The sequence below is a fragment of the Cherax quadricarinatus genome, chromosome 4, assembly GCF_038502225.1.
Source record: "Cherax quadricarinatus isolate ZL_2023a chromosome 4, ASM3850222v1, whole genome shotgun sequence".
NCBI lineage: Eukaryota > Metazoa > Arthropoda > Malacostraca > Decapoda > Parastacidae > Cherax > Cherax quadricarinatus.
Genome location: NC_091295.1, coordinates 41,556,577 through 41,575,883, shown reverse-complemented (window position 1 = coordinate 41,575,883; position 19,307 = coordinate 41,556,577). Strand labels below are relative to the sequence as shown.

At 38.1% G+C, this 19,307-nt stretch overlaps 1 protein-coding gene across 5 annotated transcripts in view; it reads left to right on the top strand.

The window, feature by feature from the left end:
• LOC128684578 (protein brambleberry) overlaps positions 1 to 19,307 on the top strand; it is a 62,586-nt gene that overhangs the window by 35,411 nt on the left and 7,868 nt on the right. For 2 of the 5 annotated variants that reach the window (XM_053770872.2, XM_053770876.2), the window contains exons 10-11: positions 1,564 to 1,680; positions 12,548 to 12,680. In XM_053770872.2, the coding sequence (XP_053626847.2) occupies positions 1,564 to 1,680; positions 12,548 to 12,680 (250 nt within the window). The remainder of the gene's footprint in view (positions 1 to 1,563; positions 1,681 to 12,547; positions 12,681 to 19,307) is intronic. The other 3 variants (XM_053770875.2, XM_053770873.2, XM_053770874.2) reach the window with 3 other exon arrangements.

The window sequence follows — 19,307 nt, the reverse complement described above, 5'->3', positions numbered from 1 at the left end:
TGATTTACATAAAGAAAAATTGGATATCAAATTGGGGAGGAGGAGTATGGAAGAAGTGAATGTTTTCAGATACTTGGGAGTTGACGTGTCGGCGGATGGATTTATGAAGGATGAGGTTAATCATAGAATTGATGAGGGAAAAAAGGTGAGTGGTGCATTGAGGTATATGTGGAGTCAAAAAACTTTATCTATGGAGGCAAAGAAGGGAATGTATGAAAGTATAGTAGTACCAACACTCTTATATGGGTGTGAAGCTTGGGTGGTAAATGCAGCAGCGAGGAGACGGTTGGAGGCAGTGGAGATGTCCTGTTTAAGGGCAATGTGTGGTGTAAATATTATGCAGAAAATTCGGAGTGTGGAAATTAGGAAAAGGTGTGGAGTTAATAAAAGTATTAGTCAGAGGGCAGAAGAGGGGTTGTTGAGGTGGTTTGGTCATTTAGAGAGAATGGATCAAAGTAGAATGACATGGAAAGCATATAAATCTATAGGGGAAGGAAGGAGGGGTAGGGGTCGTCCTTGAAAGGGTTGGAGAGAGGGGGTAAAGGAGGTTTTGTGGGCAAGGGGTTTGGACTTCCAGCAAGCGTGCGTGAGTGTGTTCGATAGGAGTGAATGGAGACGAATGGTACTTGGGACCTGACGATCTGTTGGAGTGTGAGCAGGGTAATATTTAGTGAAGGGATTCAGGGAAACCGGTTATTTTCATATAGTTGGACTTGAGTCCTGGAAATGGGAAGTACAATGCCTGCACTTTAAAGGAGGGGTTTGGGATATTGGCAGTTTGGAGGGGTGTTAATGTTGCAGTTTAAAAACTGTAGTGTAAAGCACCCTTCTGGCAAGACAGTGATGGAGTGAATGATGGTGAAAGTTTTTCTTTTTCGGGCCACCCTGCCTTGGTGGGAATCGGCCAGTGTGATAATAAATAATAAAAAAATGCTTCTAAACTGTTGTATTCTGAGCACCTCTGCAAAAACAGTGATAATGTGTGAGTGTGGTGAAAGTGTTGAATGATGATGAAAGTATTTTCTTTTTGGGGATTTTCTTTCTTTTTTGGGTCACTCTGCCTCGGTGGGAGACGGCCGACTTGTTGAAAAAAAAAAATAAAAAATAAAAAAATCCTTATGCAGGTTTTGACATGAAATATTCAAGAGCCCTTTAAGAACATCTTCAAAAACTGGGAAGAATTAATTACCGTAGTTGTTCTTAAAGCCAAGGTCCCTCAAATTCATTTGGTGTATGCAGTTTTTTCTTGACCTATGTTATAAAGAATAAATATTCAGTGGAGTTTCTCTTTCATACGAGGCACTGGATGTACAGTACAGTATTTAGAATATTGGAATAATTTATATCCATTGTTAAAGACAAGTTCATTTCTAATACAGATGGGATATGGGTTGCACAACAGCTGCTTTTTGCTCCTTTAATTAGTAAAGATTTTCCTTTGGTTGAAAAATACAAAGGTCTAAAAATAGGTGGAGATCCTCACAGAAATCCATTTCATATTCCCAATAAATGTTTATTCTTATACTCAAAAGAAAATGTTTATTTTTATTATTGCCTAAACAGCAGTAGCAGACGGATGAGTGATATAAAAGAAGACAGCTTTTCTGACTACTCTTGTGATGATGAGCCAATGCTGCCACCCCCTGTACCAACATTAACACGTTCCTTTATGCGTAGAAGGTTAGTTCAAAATATTTTGTTCTTGTTCTATCGCCTATCTCCAATCAACTCATTCACAATCATTCATTGTCACTCTTGTGTCAGAAGTGTGCTGGTGTCACGATTTGGATGACCTTCCAACTGCTGTATCCCCAACCAATGCCTTCCCACCTCTAGGACTTGAACACATCGGCCATTTCCCACCAAGGCAGGGTGGCCCAAAAAAGAAACTTTCATCATTCACTCTATCACTGTCTTGCCAGAGGCATGCTTACACTACAGTTATAAAACTGCAACATTAATGCCCCTCCTTCAGAGTACTGGCACTGTAATTTCCATCTCCAGAAATAGAGTCCGGTCTTCCGGTTTCCCTAAATCCTTTCATAAACGTTACCTTGCTTACACTCCAACAGCACGTCAGGTCCTAAAAAACATTTGTCTCCATTTGCTTCTATCTCTCATGCTCAATGCATGTTTGCTGGAAGTCTAAGCCCCTCTCACGCAAAACCTCCTTTACCCCCTCCCTCCAACCTTTCCTAGGTCAACCCCTACCCTGCCTTCCCTCCACTACATATTTATACACTCTCGAAGTCATTCTATTTTGTGCCACCCTCTCTACATGTCCAGACCATCTCGATAACCCCTCCTCAGCCCTCTGGATAATAGTTTTGGTAATCCCACATCTCCTAATCTCCAAACTACAGATTCTCTGCATTATATTCACACCACACATTGCCCTCAGACACAAGATCTCCACTGCCTCCAGCCTTCTCCTTGTTGCAGCATTCACAACCCATGCCTCCCACCCATACAAAAGCATTGGTATAACTACTCATACATTGCCCTCTTTGCTTTCATGGATAAAGTTCTGTGCCTCCACAGACTCGTTGGTGCACCACTCGCCTTTTTCCTCTCGTAAATTCTATGATTTACCTCGTCTTTCATGGACCCATGTACTGACACGTCCACTCCCAAATATCTGAATACATTCACTTCCTCCATACTCTCTCCCTCCAATCTGATATCCAATCTTCCATTACCTAATTTTTTTTGTTATCCTCATCACCTTAATCTTTCCTATATTCACTTTTAATTTCCTTCTTTTACACACCCTACCAAACTCATCCACCAACCTCTGCAACTTTTCTTCAGAATCTCCCAAAAGCACAGTGTCATCAGCTAAGAGCAACTCTGACAACTCCCATTTTGTGTTATTCTTTATCTTTTAGCCTTGCACCTTTTGCCAACAGCTGAGCATTCAATTCTCTTAAAACTCCATCTATAAATATATTGAACAACTATGGTGATATCACTAGGATTTGTTTGGCCATAAAATAGTTATGTATACAGTATACATGTGGAGTGTGCCAAACATTTCAGCGAACATGGTTATGCTGAGGTGGCAATTCAGAAGCAGAATATATATACAGTACTGAATGGTTAGGTGGAGGTATTATGATGAGAATATTTTGAGTTGTTGTTGAGGAAAGGGAGGCATTGATTTCATGCATTGGACAGGAAGGCATATCACATAGGAGTAAGGGAGAGCCAGATGTGAGTTGGAAAAGGGCAAATGTGTGAGGCAGTGGGTAAAATAAGGGAGTGGGGTAAAGCAGCTGGGACAAATGGGATTAAAATAATGCTACAAGTGGGGATATAGTTTTGGAGTGATTTGATGTATTTGTTCAGTATATGGATGAAAGAAGGGAAGGTGCCTAAGGATTGGCAGAGAGTATACATAATTCCTTTGTATGAAGGGGGGGAAGGGACACGAATTATAGGGGAATAAGCCTGTTAAGTATACCAGGTAGTGTTGAGTATAGTTATTTTTGAGAGTTAGGCGTAAAACAGTAGGATTGCAGAGATGATTTAGGGAAAGTAGAGGGATGTGTAGACCAATTGTTTGTTGACATATATAAAGTGAACAGTACCTTCATAATTGTAAGGAAATGGTTTGTAAAGTTTGTTTTTAGAAAAGGTATATGATAGGGTGGATAAGGGTGGATAGTGGCATATTTTGCAAATGTATGGAATAGGCAGTAGGTTACTAAAAGCATTGTTTTTTATGCAGTGAGACACTCCTAGGTAGTAGGTTGGTAGACACAACTGCCCAGGGAGGTACTACCGTCCTGCCAAGCGAGTGTAAAATAAAAGCCTGTAATTGTTTTACATGACAGTAGGATTGCTGGTATTTTTCTGTCTAGTAAACATTCAAGATTTCAGGGATGTCTTGCTACTTCTACTTACATTTAGGTCACACCCCACATGCATGTACAAGCATATATATACATACCCCTCTGGGCTCTCTTCTATATTCTTACTAGTTCATTTTTGTTTATTTCCTCTTATCTTTATGGGGAAGTGGAACAGAATTCTTGCTCCATAAGTCGTGTGTCATACGAGGCGACTAAAATGCTGGGAGCAAGGGACTATTAACCCCCTTCTCCTGTATACATTACTAAGGTTAAAAAGAGGAACTTGTTTTTCTTTTTGTGCCACCCTGCCTCGGTGGGATACAACCGGTTTGTTGAAAGAAGCAAGACTGGTTGGGATATGTAGGAGAGGGGGAAACCTTAAGGATGTATTTGTTGCCATGGTTATTTAAGATATTTGTAGATAGGGTTGAAAAGTGAATGCTAGGGTGATGATGTAGGATTTAAAGATAACTTGCCTTTGATATACCTTTGAAGATCTCAGAGTTAATCTACTCTCTGAGCCCGGCCATAGGCCAGGCTCGTCTGGTGCTTGCCTGGTCAACCAGGCTGTTGCTGCTGGAGGCCCACTGCCCCACATATCCATCACAGCCTGGTTGATCTGGCACCTGGTGAAGATATTTGTCCAGTTTCCTCTTGAAGGCTTCTACACTTGTCCCAGCTGTGTTTCTGATATCTTCTGGTAAGATGTTGAATAGTCTGGGACCCCAGATGTTGATAGTGTTCCCTTATTGTCCCCACCACACCCCTACTCCTCAATGGGTTTATTTTACGCTTCCTCCCATATATCTCGCACTTTAATCAGATTCATTATCACAGTTGCCATTTGCCGAGGACACTGTTCAAGATTCTGGAGAGTTGTAAAGGTTGGTAGAGAAATTCGGAAGGTTAGGTAAAAGAAGGAAACTAAAAGTAAACATAGAAAAGAGCAAGTTGAAGAGTCCTGGAGGTGGGAAGTACAATGCCTATACTCTGGAGGGGTCATTTGAATTATAATGTCTGCACGTTTCTATCAAGACAGCTATTGAATGAATGATAGTGACTTTTTTTTCCGTCCTTTGTGAGAAATGGTTGGTGTAATGAATATTAACCCTTCAGGGTCCGTGCTGTAGGTCTACGGTCTACGGCTTTACGTTCAGGGTCCAAACCGTAGATCTACGCCATGAGCTCGGCTCATTCTGATAAGCTGTGAGTGGTAAATTTGGGCCTAGATATGAGAGAATACATCTATGTGGTATGTGTGCACCACATAAAACAAATCCTGCAGCACAGTGTATAACGAGAGAAAAAAAGTGATTTTCGATTAAAACGGTGACCTTGCAGTGTTTTTTATAGTTGTATTTGCGATTTCTTGGTCTCATTTGATAGAATGGAAGATATATTACAGAAATAGAAATTATTTTCATTGGTTTTAGCACTGGAAATGGCTTGAAACAGCTCAAAGTAGCAGAAATGTTAAATTTTTGTCAATGTTCAAGAGTAAATAAACGACCTCACACGTCTAATACATGCCAGCTGGTGGGTCTAATATACATTCACAAATGTGTTGATATTTATACAATTATTACAATATTGCATAACAGTAAATCTATTTTTTGGTTTGAATAAAAATTCATTGTGAAAAAAAATCAAATTGGAATTCATTTGTAAAGCCTCAAAACGTAACTAATGAACAGAGGAAATGTTAGTTTAGTGCCAGGAATACCTGCATTGTTTATTCTGAACCCTATTTTGAAATTGGAATATTTTGAACTTTGTGTTAAATTGGCCAAATTACCAATTTCCGATCACTTTATTTTGTAGTTGAAACAGTTGACTGGGTGATTATTGTGCTCAGTCGATAGAATAGAAGTAATACTAGTGAAATAGCTAAGAATTTGGTCAACTGGAATAATGTAATTGGCCTAAAATGGGAGTCAAAGTCAGGAAAATCCCCGATTCATAAATATCACTGACGCATCAAAATTCGCGAGAGCATAATTTCGTCAATTTTCCATCAAATTTCGTACTTATTGTTTTATTACCTACAGAAAAAGATTCTCTACCATTTCATAAAAAAAAAATTATTGAAAATTCTTGGACCCTGGTGTGCACTTTGAAATTTGGTCTCTGGACCCTGAAAGGGTTAAGTTCTCTATAATTTATAACTTTGTAACACTAGCTCAAGTGCTACAGTATTTTACTCTCATTTATTATTATATTCACTAGCTCCTTTATTTTAGCTTTAAATATCTACCTTAGTTCATGTACTCATATTTGTTAAAATAATTAAGGTGCTAGTTCAAGTTCTAAAGTGTATAATTTCATTTTTTTCCTATAATTTTCCCTAGCTCTTTTATTCTTTTTTAGTTGTAGAATATTTACATAGTTTTATTCCTAAGTCTAGTTATAGATTCACTATAAATCTTTGATTACAAGCATTGATCTTGATACCAACCTCCCATTTGTAACAATCCATTAGCCAGTAAGATATTTTTTTTTTTTTTTTTTTTTAACAAGTCTGTCATCTACCACCGAGGCAGGGTGACCCAGAAAGAAAGAAAATACCAAAAAAGAAAATACTTCACTTTATTCATTCAACACATTCACCTCACTCACACATAATCATTGTTTTCTGAGAGGTGCTCAGAATACAACAATGAGTATAAAACGAAAGCCTGTAATAGTTTTACATGATGGTAGGATTGCTGGTGTCTTTTCTGTCTACACACATAATAAATAAGCAAGATTACAGGTACGTCTTGCTACTTCTACTTACACTTAGGTCACACTACACATACATGTACACTTTTATTTATACACACTCATCTGAGTTTACTTTGATTTTATCTTAATAGTTCTTGTTCTTACTACTTTTCCTTTTATATCCATGGGGAAGTGGGATAAGAATCTTTCCTCCGTAAGCCATGCATGTTGTAAAAGTCAACTAAAATGCCGTGAACAATGGGCTAGTAACCCCTTTTCCTGCAATGATTACTAAAAAGAATAAGAAGAAAATAAAGTAGTTAAGTATCATAATTATTAATATAATATCTTATTCAGAAATCTAGTTGTAGCATTACTCTCATTCTTATGACTACAGGCATTGATCCTTATGTAAAATTTTTATTAAATGAATTACACGAATCAAACAGCAACTGTAATTATTATACAGCAGACCAAGCAAAGACATTACTCAGATCAAATAATAACATGACTATCTTTAATTACAATGTCAGATCCTTGAGCAAACATTGATGACCTCACAGCATTACTCAATTCCCTTCATTCCAGTTTGTCAATCATCACTCTCACAGAAACCTGGCTAAAGCCTGGTATTACAGATGTCTGTCATTCCTGGTTACACAGCCATACACAACTGTAGGACAGACCAGCAAGGGGGTGGAACAGCCATATACTACTCAAATCAACTTGAATGTATGTGTAAATCTTGCACAATGGACGAGCATAGTGAATATATCATGGCTTAATTTAAATGAAAAGACCTGCAAAAAGCCCTCAGTTATAAACTTCTACAGAACACCACAGTCAAACATTTACCACTTTAGTGAAAAATTAGGAAACTTGATAACTGATGCACATATGAACAAAGACCACCTGCTGCTAACAGGAGATTTCAACATAAATCTACTACATGACCAGGACCCACAAGTGACCAAATTCACAAACACTGAGTAACTCCTTGTTGCTACCAACAATATCTAAACCTACAAGAATCTCTGAGACCACATCTGGGCTAACACCATATCCTCTTTATAATCAGGCAAAATTGCAGACCACTACCCAATCTTTCTTATAACCAATCTAGGTAAATTGGCCCAAGACATTGTAAAGTTACCTTCAGACTACATAAGGAGACAGCTGTAAACAACTTTATAGCAGCTATGAATAACATTGACTGGCAAAATGAGCTCAAAACATATACAGATAGGAATGGATGTATAAATAATTTTCTAAAAAAAAAAAAAAAAAAAAAAATATATATAACAAACATTGCCCTAAAAAACTAAACAGATCACAGCAAAGAGACTGAATAGTCCCTGGCAAACACTCAGCATCCTTAAATCCATTAACACAAAGCAACAATATGAAAAACAGTACAGAATGGGTCAAATAGCTAGTGACCAGTCTAAACATTACTTGTCAGCTCTTGCCAGTCTGATAAGGTCTAAAAAAAACTGTATTATGAAAACAGATTACAAAACATCAAAGGTGATGTGAAAAAAGACCTGGAGAACTCTTATCTGAAATTTTTGGAACTAAAACGATATCCAAAAACAAAAGAGTCAAATTAACAAAATCAGAAGAACCCTTACTCCCACCAACTGAAACAGTGAACAGACTCGATGTTTTCTTCTCCACCATAGGAAAGAACCTAGCAAGCAAAATCCCTAACTCAAACACCCATACATCAGACTATCTAGCGAGCACCTACCCGAACATACTATTCCTTGCTCCAACCAACCCAACAAGTCTCGCTCATCATCAACACTCTTAACCCTTTCAGGGTCGGTGTCGTACTAGTACGGCTTGCACGCCAGGGTTGGTGCCGTACTGGTACGCGTAAATTCTAGCACCTTCAAATCTAGCAAGAGGAAGCTGGTAGGCCTACATATGAAAGAATGGGTCTGCATGGTCAGTGTGCACAGTATAAAAAAAATCCTGCAGCAGACAGTGCATAATGAGAAAAAAAAAACTCCGACCGTGTTTTTCATTTAAAACAGTGAATTTGCAGTGTATTTTCGTATGGTATTTATGGTTTTATTCTTGTTTCCTTGGTCTCATTTATAGAATGGAAGACATATTACAGAAACTTATATGATTTTGATTGGTTTCACAATGAAAAGTACCTTGAAATTGAGCTCAAAATAGAAATGTTCAATTTTTGCCAATGTTCAAAAGTAAACAAATAATGCCACACATCCAATACACATCAACTGGTGAGTCTAATAATCTTTCACAAGTGCACTGATATTATTTATACCATTTTTACACTAATCCAGTAGTCTGCTTAACAGTAAATCTTCTGTTTTTGTGAGAATAAAAGTTCAAAGTGGAAAGCGAAAGAAATGTAAGAGTGGCCTGGAGATGTGACTAATGAACAGAGAAAATGTTATTTTAGTGCCAGGAATTTCTGTCTTGTTTATTCTGGACCCTATTTTGAAATTTGCATGAAATTGGCGAAATTGCCAATTTCTGACCACTTTATTGGATAGTTGAAATCAGTAATTAGCTGGTTTCTTGTACTTTTTTTTTTTTTTTTGATAGAGCAAATGGAGTTCTAACGAAATAGCTATGATTTTTGTCGACTGGTACATTGGAATTGGCTGAAAATAGGGCTCAAAGTGAGCAAAATTGCCGATGCATAAACATCATTGAGACCGCTAATTTCGCAAGAGCATAATTCCGTAAGTTTTCCATCAAATTTCATACTTTTGTTGTCGTCATGATCGGGAAAAGATTCTCTATCATTTCATAAGAAAAAAAAAAATAATTATTTTTTTCCAAAAAATTTTCGACCCTGAGAACAAGTTTAGGAGAGGGCCTCTCAACCCTGAAAGGGTTAAAAAGAAGGCAGTAGACATAAGGAACTTGCCAACTTTTATGTACAAAAAAGCTTCTCAAGTATTGTGAATTATTGCAACACTCGTTAACAAATCCATTGAATTGTCCACCTTCCCAACAATCCTCAAAATAGCGAGGGTCACTCCGATAAACAAAGAAGGTGACCAAGCTGACTTGAATAACTATAGACCAATATCTAACTTACCACTGCTCTCTAAATTCTTGGAAAAATTAATTCATAGACTGATTTATTCCTACCTCGTCTCGCATAACATGCTAAACTCCTGTCGGTTTGGATTCAGGAATAATAAAAGCACAAATGATATGATACACATGCTAGAACTAATATATACCACTCTGGAAAAGAAAGAAGTCCCGCTAGGAATTTTCATTGATTTACGTAAAGCTTTTGATACAGTCAGCCATGAACTGCTGCACACTAAATTAGCACACTATGGTATAAGAGGCCACTCCCTCAACTACCTAAAGTCATATCTTAGTAACAGAAGCCAGTATGTGTACACAGATGGTGCAAACTCTTCCACTCAACCAATCACAGTAGGAGTCCCACAGGGTGGTGTCCTTGGACCACTCCTCTCTCATCTACATCAATGACCTACCGAATGCATCACAACTACTCAAACCCATATTTGCAGATGATACTACATATGTCTTCTCTCACCCAAACCCAGTCATACTTGCCAACACTGTCAATGCTGAATTGCAAAAAATATCTGCCTGGATGATGACTAATAAACTTATCCTGAATACTGACAAAACCTACTTCATTCAGTTTGGAAACAAAGCTGCAAATGTTCCACTTAACATAACACTAAACGGATCACCCGTCACAAGACTCGCGGAGGGAAAATTCCTAGGAATCCACCTTGACAGAAGCCTCAAATTCCAGACACATATACAACAAATAACCAAGAAAATCTCTGACTGTAGGAATACTATCAGATACAATACTATGTTCCACAATCAGCTCTCCTTGTACTGTATCATTCACTCGTCCACCCTTATCTCGCATATGGAATTTGTGCATGGTGATCAACATTAAATCACCTAAGACCACTAATAACCCAGCAAAAAGCAGCAGTCAGAATAACAAATTCCCACTCCTGACATCATACTCCACCAATATTCAAAAGTCTAAATCTGCCCACCATTAAGAACATCCATACTTCATGTGCCTACTACTTACATAGAACAATACACGCAAACATAAACCCTCCACTCAGAGTTTTCCTCACCAACCTTAACAGGACACACGACCATAACACAAGACACAGATCTCTTTTTGATGTACCCCGTGTCCATATCACACTGTAAAAAAAACTATGCACATAAAGGGCCCCCAAATTTGGAATTCATTGCAAGAAAATACTAAAGTAACCTGGTCTGAAAATCAATTAAGACTCTTTTCAAAAGCCTCTTAATCACCCTAGACTAAATACTTAATACACAGTATGTATATTTAACATTACCAATAAATCTACCAATTGCCTAAATCATAAAACTTCAAGACTAGACAACCAAGTATTTTTTTTTTCTCAACAAGTCTGCCGTCTCCCAGCGAGGCAGGGTGACCCAAAAAGAAAGAAAATCCCCAAAACGAAAATACTTTCATCATCATTCAACACATTCACCTCACTCGCATATAATCACTGTTTCTGCAGAAGTGCCCAGAATACAACAGTTTAGAAGTACATATGTATAAAAATACACAGTATATCCCTCCAAACTGCCAATATCCCAAACCCCTCCTTTAGAATGCAGGCATTGTACTTCGCATTTCCAGGACTCAAGTCCGGTTATATAAAATAACCGGTTTCCCTGAATCCCTTCACTAAATATTACCCTGCTCACACTCCAACAGCTCGTCGGGTCCCAAATACCATTCACTTCTATCTAACACGCTCACGCACGCTTGCTGGAAGTCCAAACTCCTCTCTGCATAATATTTACACCACACATTGCCCTTAGACAGGACATCTCCAACTCTTGCCCACAACACCACCTTTACCTCCTCCCTCCATCCTTTTTAAGGACGACCCCTACCCTGCCTTCCTTCCCCTACAGATTTATACTCTCTCCATGTCATTCTTCTTTGATCCATTCTCTCTAAATGACCAAACCACCTCAACAAACCCTCTTCAGCCCTCTGACTAATACTTTTATTAACTCCACACTCCGAATTTTCTGCATAATATTTACACCACACATTGCCCTTAGACAGGACATCTCCACTGCCTCCTCGCTGCAGAATTTATAACCCAAGCTTCACACACACATAAGAGTTTTGGTACTACTATACTTTCATACATTCCCTTCTTTGCCTCCATAGATAACATTTTTTGCCTCCACATATACCTCAATGCACCACTCGCCTTTTTTCCTTCATCAATTCTGTGATTAACGTCATCCTTCATAAATCCATCCGCTGACACGTGAACTCCCAAATATCCATACTCCTCCTCCCCAATTTGATATCCAATTTTTCTTTACCTAAATCATTTGATACCCTCATCACCTTACTCTTTTCTATGTTCACTTTCAACTTTCTACCTTTACACACACTCCCAAATTCGTCCACTAACCTTAGCAATTTTTCTTTAGATTCTCCCATAAGCACAGTATCATCAGCAAAAAGTAACTGTCATTTCCAGTTTTGTTTTAATTCCCCATAATTTAATCCCACCCCTCTCCCGAACACCCTAGCATTTACTTCTTTTACAACCCCATGTACAAGTTCATATTTTGACAAATTACCACCTAGAAGTACGTATACATAACTACCAAAAGCAGTATTCCCCTTCACCAAATTGTAGCATTCTCATACTGGAAACTACTCTTGAATCATGTTTCATAAAAAGCATTTTTGAATATATGAATATATCCTTTGGTTTGTATAAATTAGATTCACTTATTAATAGAACTACTGTACAACTATGATAAATTTCTTTAGTGTTAAGTAGTCAGTAAGCCATTAAATTGTCAGTCTATAATGCATATTCATAATAGGCTCTCTTTGCACTGCAACCCATTATTGTAAAAATATAATCTCAGTGTACTGCTTGCAAAGAAATAAATGAATTTGAATTTAGGATTTTGCGAGAGGCAACGGAACAGTCTAGCTCGCCCAATAATTCCAGTGACTGTGAGGTTGAGGAAAACAAGGTTACTAATCTTCAGAACAGTAACAGTGATGATGCAAGCCAATGTGAGTCAGCAGGCAAGGTAAGTCGTATTTAGATTAAGTTATACCATGCAAAATTATTCCAAGCATCTTGAAATAAACTTGTCCTTTCAGCTCCAAATTTTTTTTTTTTTTTTTTTTAAGATTTTGACTTTTTTTTTCTCCCAGTTAGTGCTAAAATGTGTTTATAAATGTTTTTATGACCTTTATGTGAATGGGATTCCTACTTGCTTGGCTCCAGTAATTTTCCTGTCCAATTTCCTAGAGCATGCTTCTGATTGTACTTCAAGGAGCAAGGTCTTCATTGACAGATTGAAAGTTGCTAATTTTGTGATCAGTGACTAGAGCTAGTGCCTGGTTACCAAAAATGGCCTTGTATTCACAGTTCAGCTTGCCACACTCATTGCTCTTGTCGTGACTGGACTGTTTTTGTTCTTATGTTCATTTCATTCAAAATGAACTTGCTGGATTTTCCAGTCAATATTTTTCTTTCTTCTAATTGCTTATAAATTTAAATATTAATAAGGTTTGAGCAATATTGAAAGAGCAAAGGTTTTGAACAGAAAATGGTCCCAAAATTTTTAATAAAATTTATTATCTGGAAAAAATATTGTATTAAAGGACTCGTTACCTAGTATTATAGAGCAATACATTCATAAAATTAAATAGAGCATAGGAATTACATCTAAACACTTCATATTTTAATATTCATTAATTTCATTGTTAATATATTGCCAAGAAAAAAATTAAAATTTAATTTATTTGCAACCTTATATTTTTCACTAGTAAGGCCTCTTATTCCATTCATGTTTGGTTATTTCCATACCAACATACCTTTAGAAAAAATGTAAACAAATAAGATATGCATGACCAAAGTGAGTATGTTGTTGAGTTTTGAAGTAACTTAAGAGGCTAATAGCTTAGTATTTCAGCACTGTGCTATTTTTTTTCATTGGGTTTAACATATGAATAAATGAATTTTAAATACAGTGGAACCCCGCATTTCGTCTGGTGTGGATAGTTTAAAATTCAGATTTCGACCACTTTTGGGCGAAATTTTACCCCGGGTTTCGTACATCCGCTCGGAAATCGTCCATACCAGACTTGGCCTCTCTTGGAAATAAGTCATTCTGACTTTTTTGGGTTATCCTAGGTTCTCTACACATACACTGCTATGTATGATAATCTATGTAACTGTATTTGTGTATACCTGAATAAACTTACAGACTTGCCTACTTACACGTTCATGACTAAGTCTGCCTTTGTTACTTGTTTACTAAGAGAGTCCTTCTAGTCTTAATGTATAATAATCACTCTTGGGCACATTAAATGTCTTACTTTATGTTAATATAGACATTTTCATTAATCTGTCTATATTTTCTTCAAAATTATATAAGAACCACATTACATAGCATATAAACATGCAGTGTTTATATGCTATGTAGGGGTGGTAGCCAGGCAGAGGGAAAACATTTTCTCTGGTCCAGCACCAGAGAAAATGTGTATGAATCTGCATTGGCCCAGTCACCCCCCTTAACCCTTTTAAGGTTGGTGCCGTACTAGTATGGCTTGCTCGCCAGGTTTGGTGCCGTAGTAGTGCGCACAAATTCTAACACCTTCAAATCTAGCGAGAGAAAGCTCGTAGGCCTACATATGAAAGAATGGGTCTATGTGGTCAGTGTGCAAGGTGTAAAAAAAAATCCTGCAGCACACGGTGCATAATGAGAAAAAAAAACTCCGACCGTGTTTTTGGTTTAAAACAGCGACTTTGCACTGTATTTTTGTATGGTATTATGGTTGTATTCTAGTTTTCCTGGTCTCATTTTATAGAATGGAAGACATATTATGGAAATTGAGGTGATTTTGATTGGTTTCACAATGAAAGGTACCTTGAAATTGAGCTCAAATTAGCAGAAATGTTCGATTTTTGCCAAAGTTCAAAGGTAAACAAATCATGCCATGCATCCAATACACGCCAACTGGTGAGTGTAATATTCTTTCACAAGTGCCTTGATATTATTTATACCATTTCTACGCCATTTCTACACAAATGCAGTAGTCTGCATAATATAAATCTTCTATTTTTTGTGAGAATAAAAATTCTAAGTGGAAAGCAAAAGAAATGTAACAGAGGTCTGGGGACATGAGTAATGAACAGAGGAAATGTTATTTTAGTGCCAGAAATGATTCTTGTTTATTCTGGACCCTATTTTGAAATTAGCATCTTTTGAAATTTGTGTGAAATTGGCAAAATTGCCTATTTCTGACCATATTATTGGATAGTTAAAATCAGTAAATGGGTGGTTTCTTATAGTCAATCGATAGAAAAAATGGAGTTCTAGTGAAATAGGTATGATTTTTGTTGACTGGTACATTGGAATTGGCCAAAAATAGGGCTCAGTGGGCGAAATCGCCGATGCATAAACATTGTCGAGATCGCTAACTTCGCCAGAGCATAACTCCGTAAGTTTTCCATCAAATTTTATACTTTTGGTGTCATTATGATCAGGAAAAGATTTTCTATAATTTCATAAGATGTTTTTTTAAATTTCTGACCCTGAGAACAAGGTTTAGGAGAGGCCCTGCCAACCCTGAAAGGGTTAATACATAATGCTTTTGTTTACAATTCTCGGCATGAATTATTCATTACTTCTCACTTTGTTTATGATGGCATCTAAAGGTAGTTGTTAGAAACGATTAAGCTCAGTGAACATGGTATGTTGATGGTAATAATATGGCTCTGGGCTGCAGCAAATATCGTGTAGCTACATAGGTAGCTGTAGGCATGTAGCCAGGCGGACTACATGCCTACATCTACCGGCTACGTACACTACTTACTACTCGCCTCTCGCCCTACATTAAGACTACAAATATTTTAAGATAAGTAATGAATGTACTGTGTATGTATTTTACTTTTTGTGTTTTTTAATGCCTAGTTCTATTACTAACTTAATATAAGTTAGTGTAAACTTAACCCTATGCCTGTTATGGAATCTATTGTGGCTTTGGGAAAGTTCATGGGGTTGGATGTGAGTGGCCAACAAGAGTCTTCAAGAAAAGTATGCAACAGTAATTTAAATGTTCATTTATCCATTAAAATTAGTCATTTTTGTTTATTTCTCATTGTTTTCTGTATGTAAATCTATAGTTATTCTCTATAAAATGTATTATTATGCACCCAGGTAATAAAGGCCTGTTAACCTGGGCGTAATTGGCCTTGGAGCAAAAAAAAAAAGCAGTAGTCTTTAAATTGTATTTTCCTTCAAGTATGATTATAGGTATTTACACTAACGTACACTATATACGAGTTTGGAAAAAAAGTGTATCGCAGTAATCAAGAGGTGGAATAACAGCCAGAGAACCGTGAGCAACCAGCAGCTGTACGAGTCTGGCAAGAGCTGATCATAAGTGCTACCACATCACCTCGGCAATTGCCCAACCCACCTTATGACTGGTCATTGAACCAGGATACTGGTTTAACGATGGGGCCCCGTAAGATCATTAAACCCTTAGCACCCAGTTCGCTGGTTGGGAGGCAGCCTATATGCGAGTGGTTTTTTTTTAACAAGTCGGCTGTCTCCCACCGAGGCAGGGTGACCCAAAAAGAAAGAAAAAATCCCCAAAAAGAAAATACTTTCATCATCATTCAACACTTTCACCACACTCACACACCATCACTGCTTTTGCAGAGGTGATCAGAATACAACAGTTTAGAAGCATATACATATAAAGATACACAACATATCCCTCCAAACTGCCAATATCCCAAACCCCTCCTTTAAAGTGCAGGCATTGTACCTCCCATTTCCAGGACTCGAGTCCGACTATATGAAAATAACCGGTTTCCCCTGAATCCCTTCACTAAATATTACCCTGCTCACACTCCAACAGATCATCAGGTCCCAAGTATCATTTGTCTCCATTCACTCCTATCTAACACGCTCATGCACGCTTGCTGGAAGTCCAAGCCCCTCGCCCACAAAACCTCCTTTACCCCCTCTTTCCAACCCTTTCGAGGACGACCCCTACCCCTCCTTCCTTCCCCTATAGATTTATATGCTTTCCATGTCATTCTACTTTGATCCATTCTCTCTAAATGACCAAACCACCTCAACAACCCCTCTTCTGCCCTCTGACTAATGCTTTTATTAACTTCACACCTTCTCCTAATTTCCACACTCCGAATTTTCTGCATAATATTTACACCACACATTGTCCTTAGACAGGACATCTCCACTGCCTCCAACCGTCTCCTCGCTGCTGCATTTACCACCCAAGCTTTACATCCATATAAGTGTTGGTACTACTATACTTTCATACATTCCCTTCTTTGCCTCCATAGATAACATTTTTTGACTCCACGTATACCTCAACGCACCACTCGCCTTTTTTCCCTCGTCAATTCTATGATTAACCTCATCCTTCATAAATCCATCCGCCGACACGTCAACTCCCAAGTATTTGAAAACATTCACTTCTTCCATACTTCTCCTCCCCAATTTGATATCCAATTTTTCTTTAAATCATTTGGTACCCTCATCACCTTACTCTTTTCTATGTTCACTTTCAACTTTCTACCTTTACACACATTCTCAAACTCATCCACCAATCTTTACAATTTTTCTTTAGAATCTCCCATAAGCACAGTATCATCAGCAAAAAGTAACTGTGTCAATTCCCATTTTGAATTTGATTCCCCATAATTTAACCCCACCCCTCTCCCGAACACCCTAGCATTTACTTCTTTTACAACCCCATCTATAAATATATTAAACAACCATGGTGACATTACACATCCCTGTCTAAGACCTACTTTTACCAGGAAGTATTTTCCCTCTCTTCTACACACCCTAACCTGAGCCTCACTATCCTCATAAAAACTCTTAACAGCATTTAGTAACTTACCACCTATTCCATATACAGTGGACCCCCGGTTAACGATTTTAATCCGTGCAAGAGGGCTCATCGTTATGCGAAATAATCGTTATGCGAATGAATTTTCCCCATAAGAAATAATGGAAATCAAATTAATCCGTGCAAGACGCCCAAAAGTATGAAAAAATTTTTTTTTTACCACATGAAATGTTAATTTTAATACACACAAACTGAAAAAGGCATGCACAATTAAATGACACTTACTTTTATTGAAGATCTGGTGATGATTGATGGGATGGGAGGAGGGGAGAGCATTATCTTCTTACTGTTTAGAAGGGGAATCCCCTTCCATTACGACTTGAGGTAGCAAGTCCTTTTCCGGGGTTACTTCCCTTCTTCTTTTAATGCCACTAGGACCAGCTTGAGAGTCACTGGACCTCTGTCGCACAACAAATCTGTCCATAGAGCTCTGTACCTCCCGTTCCTTTACGATTTGTCTAAAATGGGCCACAACATTGTCATTGAAATAGTCACCAGCACGGCTTGCAACAGCTGTGTCAGGGTGATTTTCATCTATAAAGGTTTGCAGTTCAACCCACTGTGCACACATTTCCTTAATCTTTGAAGTAGGCACAATGGATTCCACAACTGGCATAGGCTTCTCAGGGTTAGCCGCAAACCCTTCAAAATCTTTCTTAATTTCCATACTAATTCTCACCCTTTTTACCACAGGGTTGGCACTAGAAGCTTTCTTGGGGCCCATGGTCACTTATTTTCCAGAAACAGCACCGAAAACACTGTAATAATACGAAATATTCCGAGTGTATGCTTGGATGTTACCGCGGAGGCTGGCTGGTAAACAATGGGACGGCCGGCACATGTGAGGCTGGCTGAGGGCACATTGGACGCGTCTCGGACGAAAATCGGTAAGCGGGTTTTTAATCGGTATGCGGAAAAATCGCTATGTGATGCCATCGTTATGCGGGGGTCCACTGTACTTGCAACATCTGCCACATTGCTCCTCTATCCACTCTATCATATGCCTTTTCTAAATCCATAAATGCAATAAAAACTTCCCTACCTTTATCTAAATACTGTTCTCATATATGCTTCAATGTAAACACTTGATCTACACATCCCCTACCCACTCTGAAGCCTCCCTGCTTATCCGCAATCCTACATTCTGTCTTACCTCTAATTCTTTCAATTATAACCCTACCGTATACTTTTCCTGGTATCCTCAGTAAACTTATTCCTCTATAATTTTTACAATCTCTTTTGTCCCCTTTCCCTTTATATAAAGGGACTATACATGCTCTCTGCCAATCCCTAGGTACCTTCCCCTCTTTCATACATTTATTAAACAAAAGTACCAACCACTCCAACACTATATCCCCCCCTGCTTTTAACATTTCTGTCATGATCCCATCAGTTCCAGCTGCTTTACCCCCTTTCATTCTACGTAATGCCTCACGTACCTCCACCACACTTACATTCTGCTCTTCTTCACTCCTAAAAGATGGTATACCTCCCTGGCCAGTGCATGAAATTACCGCCTCCCTTTCTTCCTCAACATTTAAAAGTTCCTCAAAATATTCTTGCCATCTACCTAATACCTCCCTTTCCCCATCTACTAATTCCCCTACTCTGTTTTTAACTGACAAATCCATACTTTCCCTAAGCTTTCTTAACTTGTTTAACTCCAAAATTTTTTCTTATTTTCATTAATATTTCTTGACATTGCCTCTCCCACTCTATCATCTGCTCTCCTTTCGCACTCTCTCACCACTCTC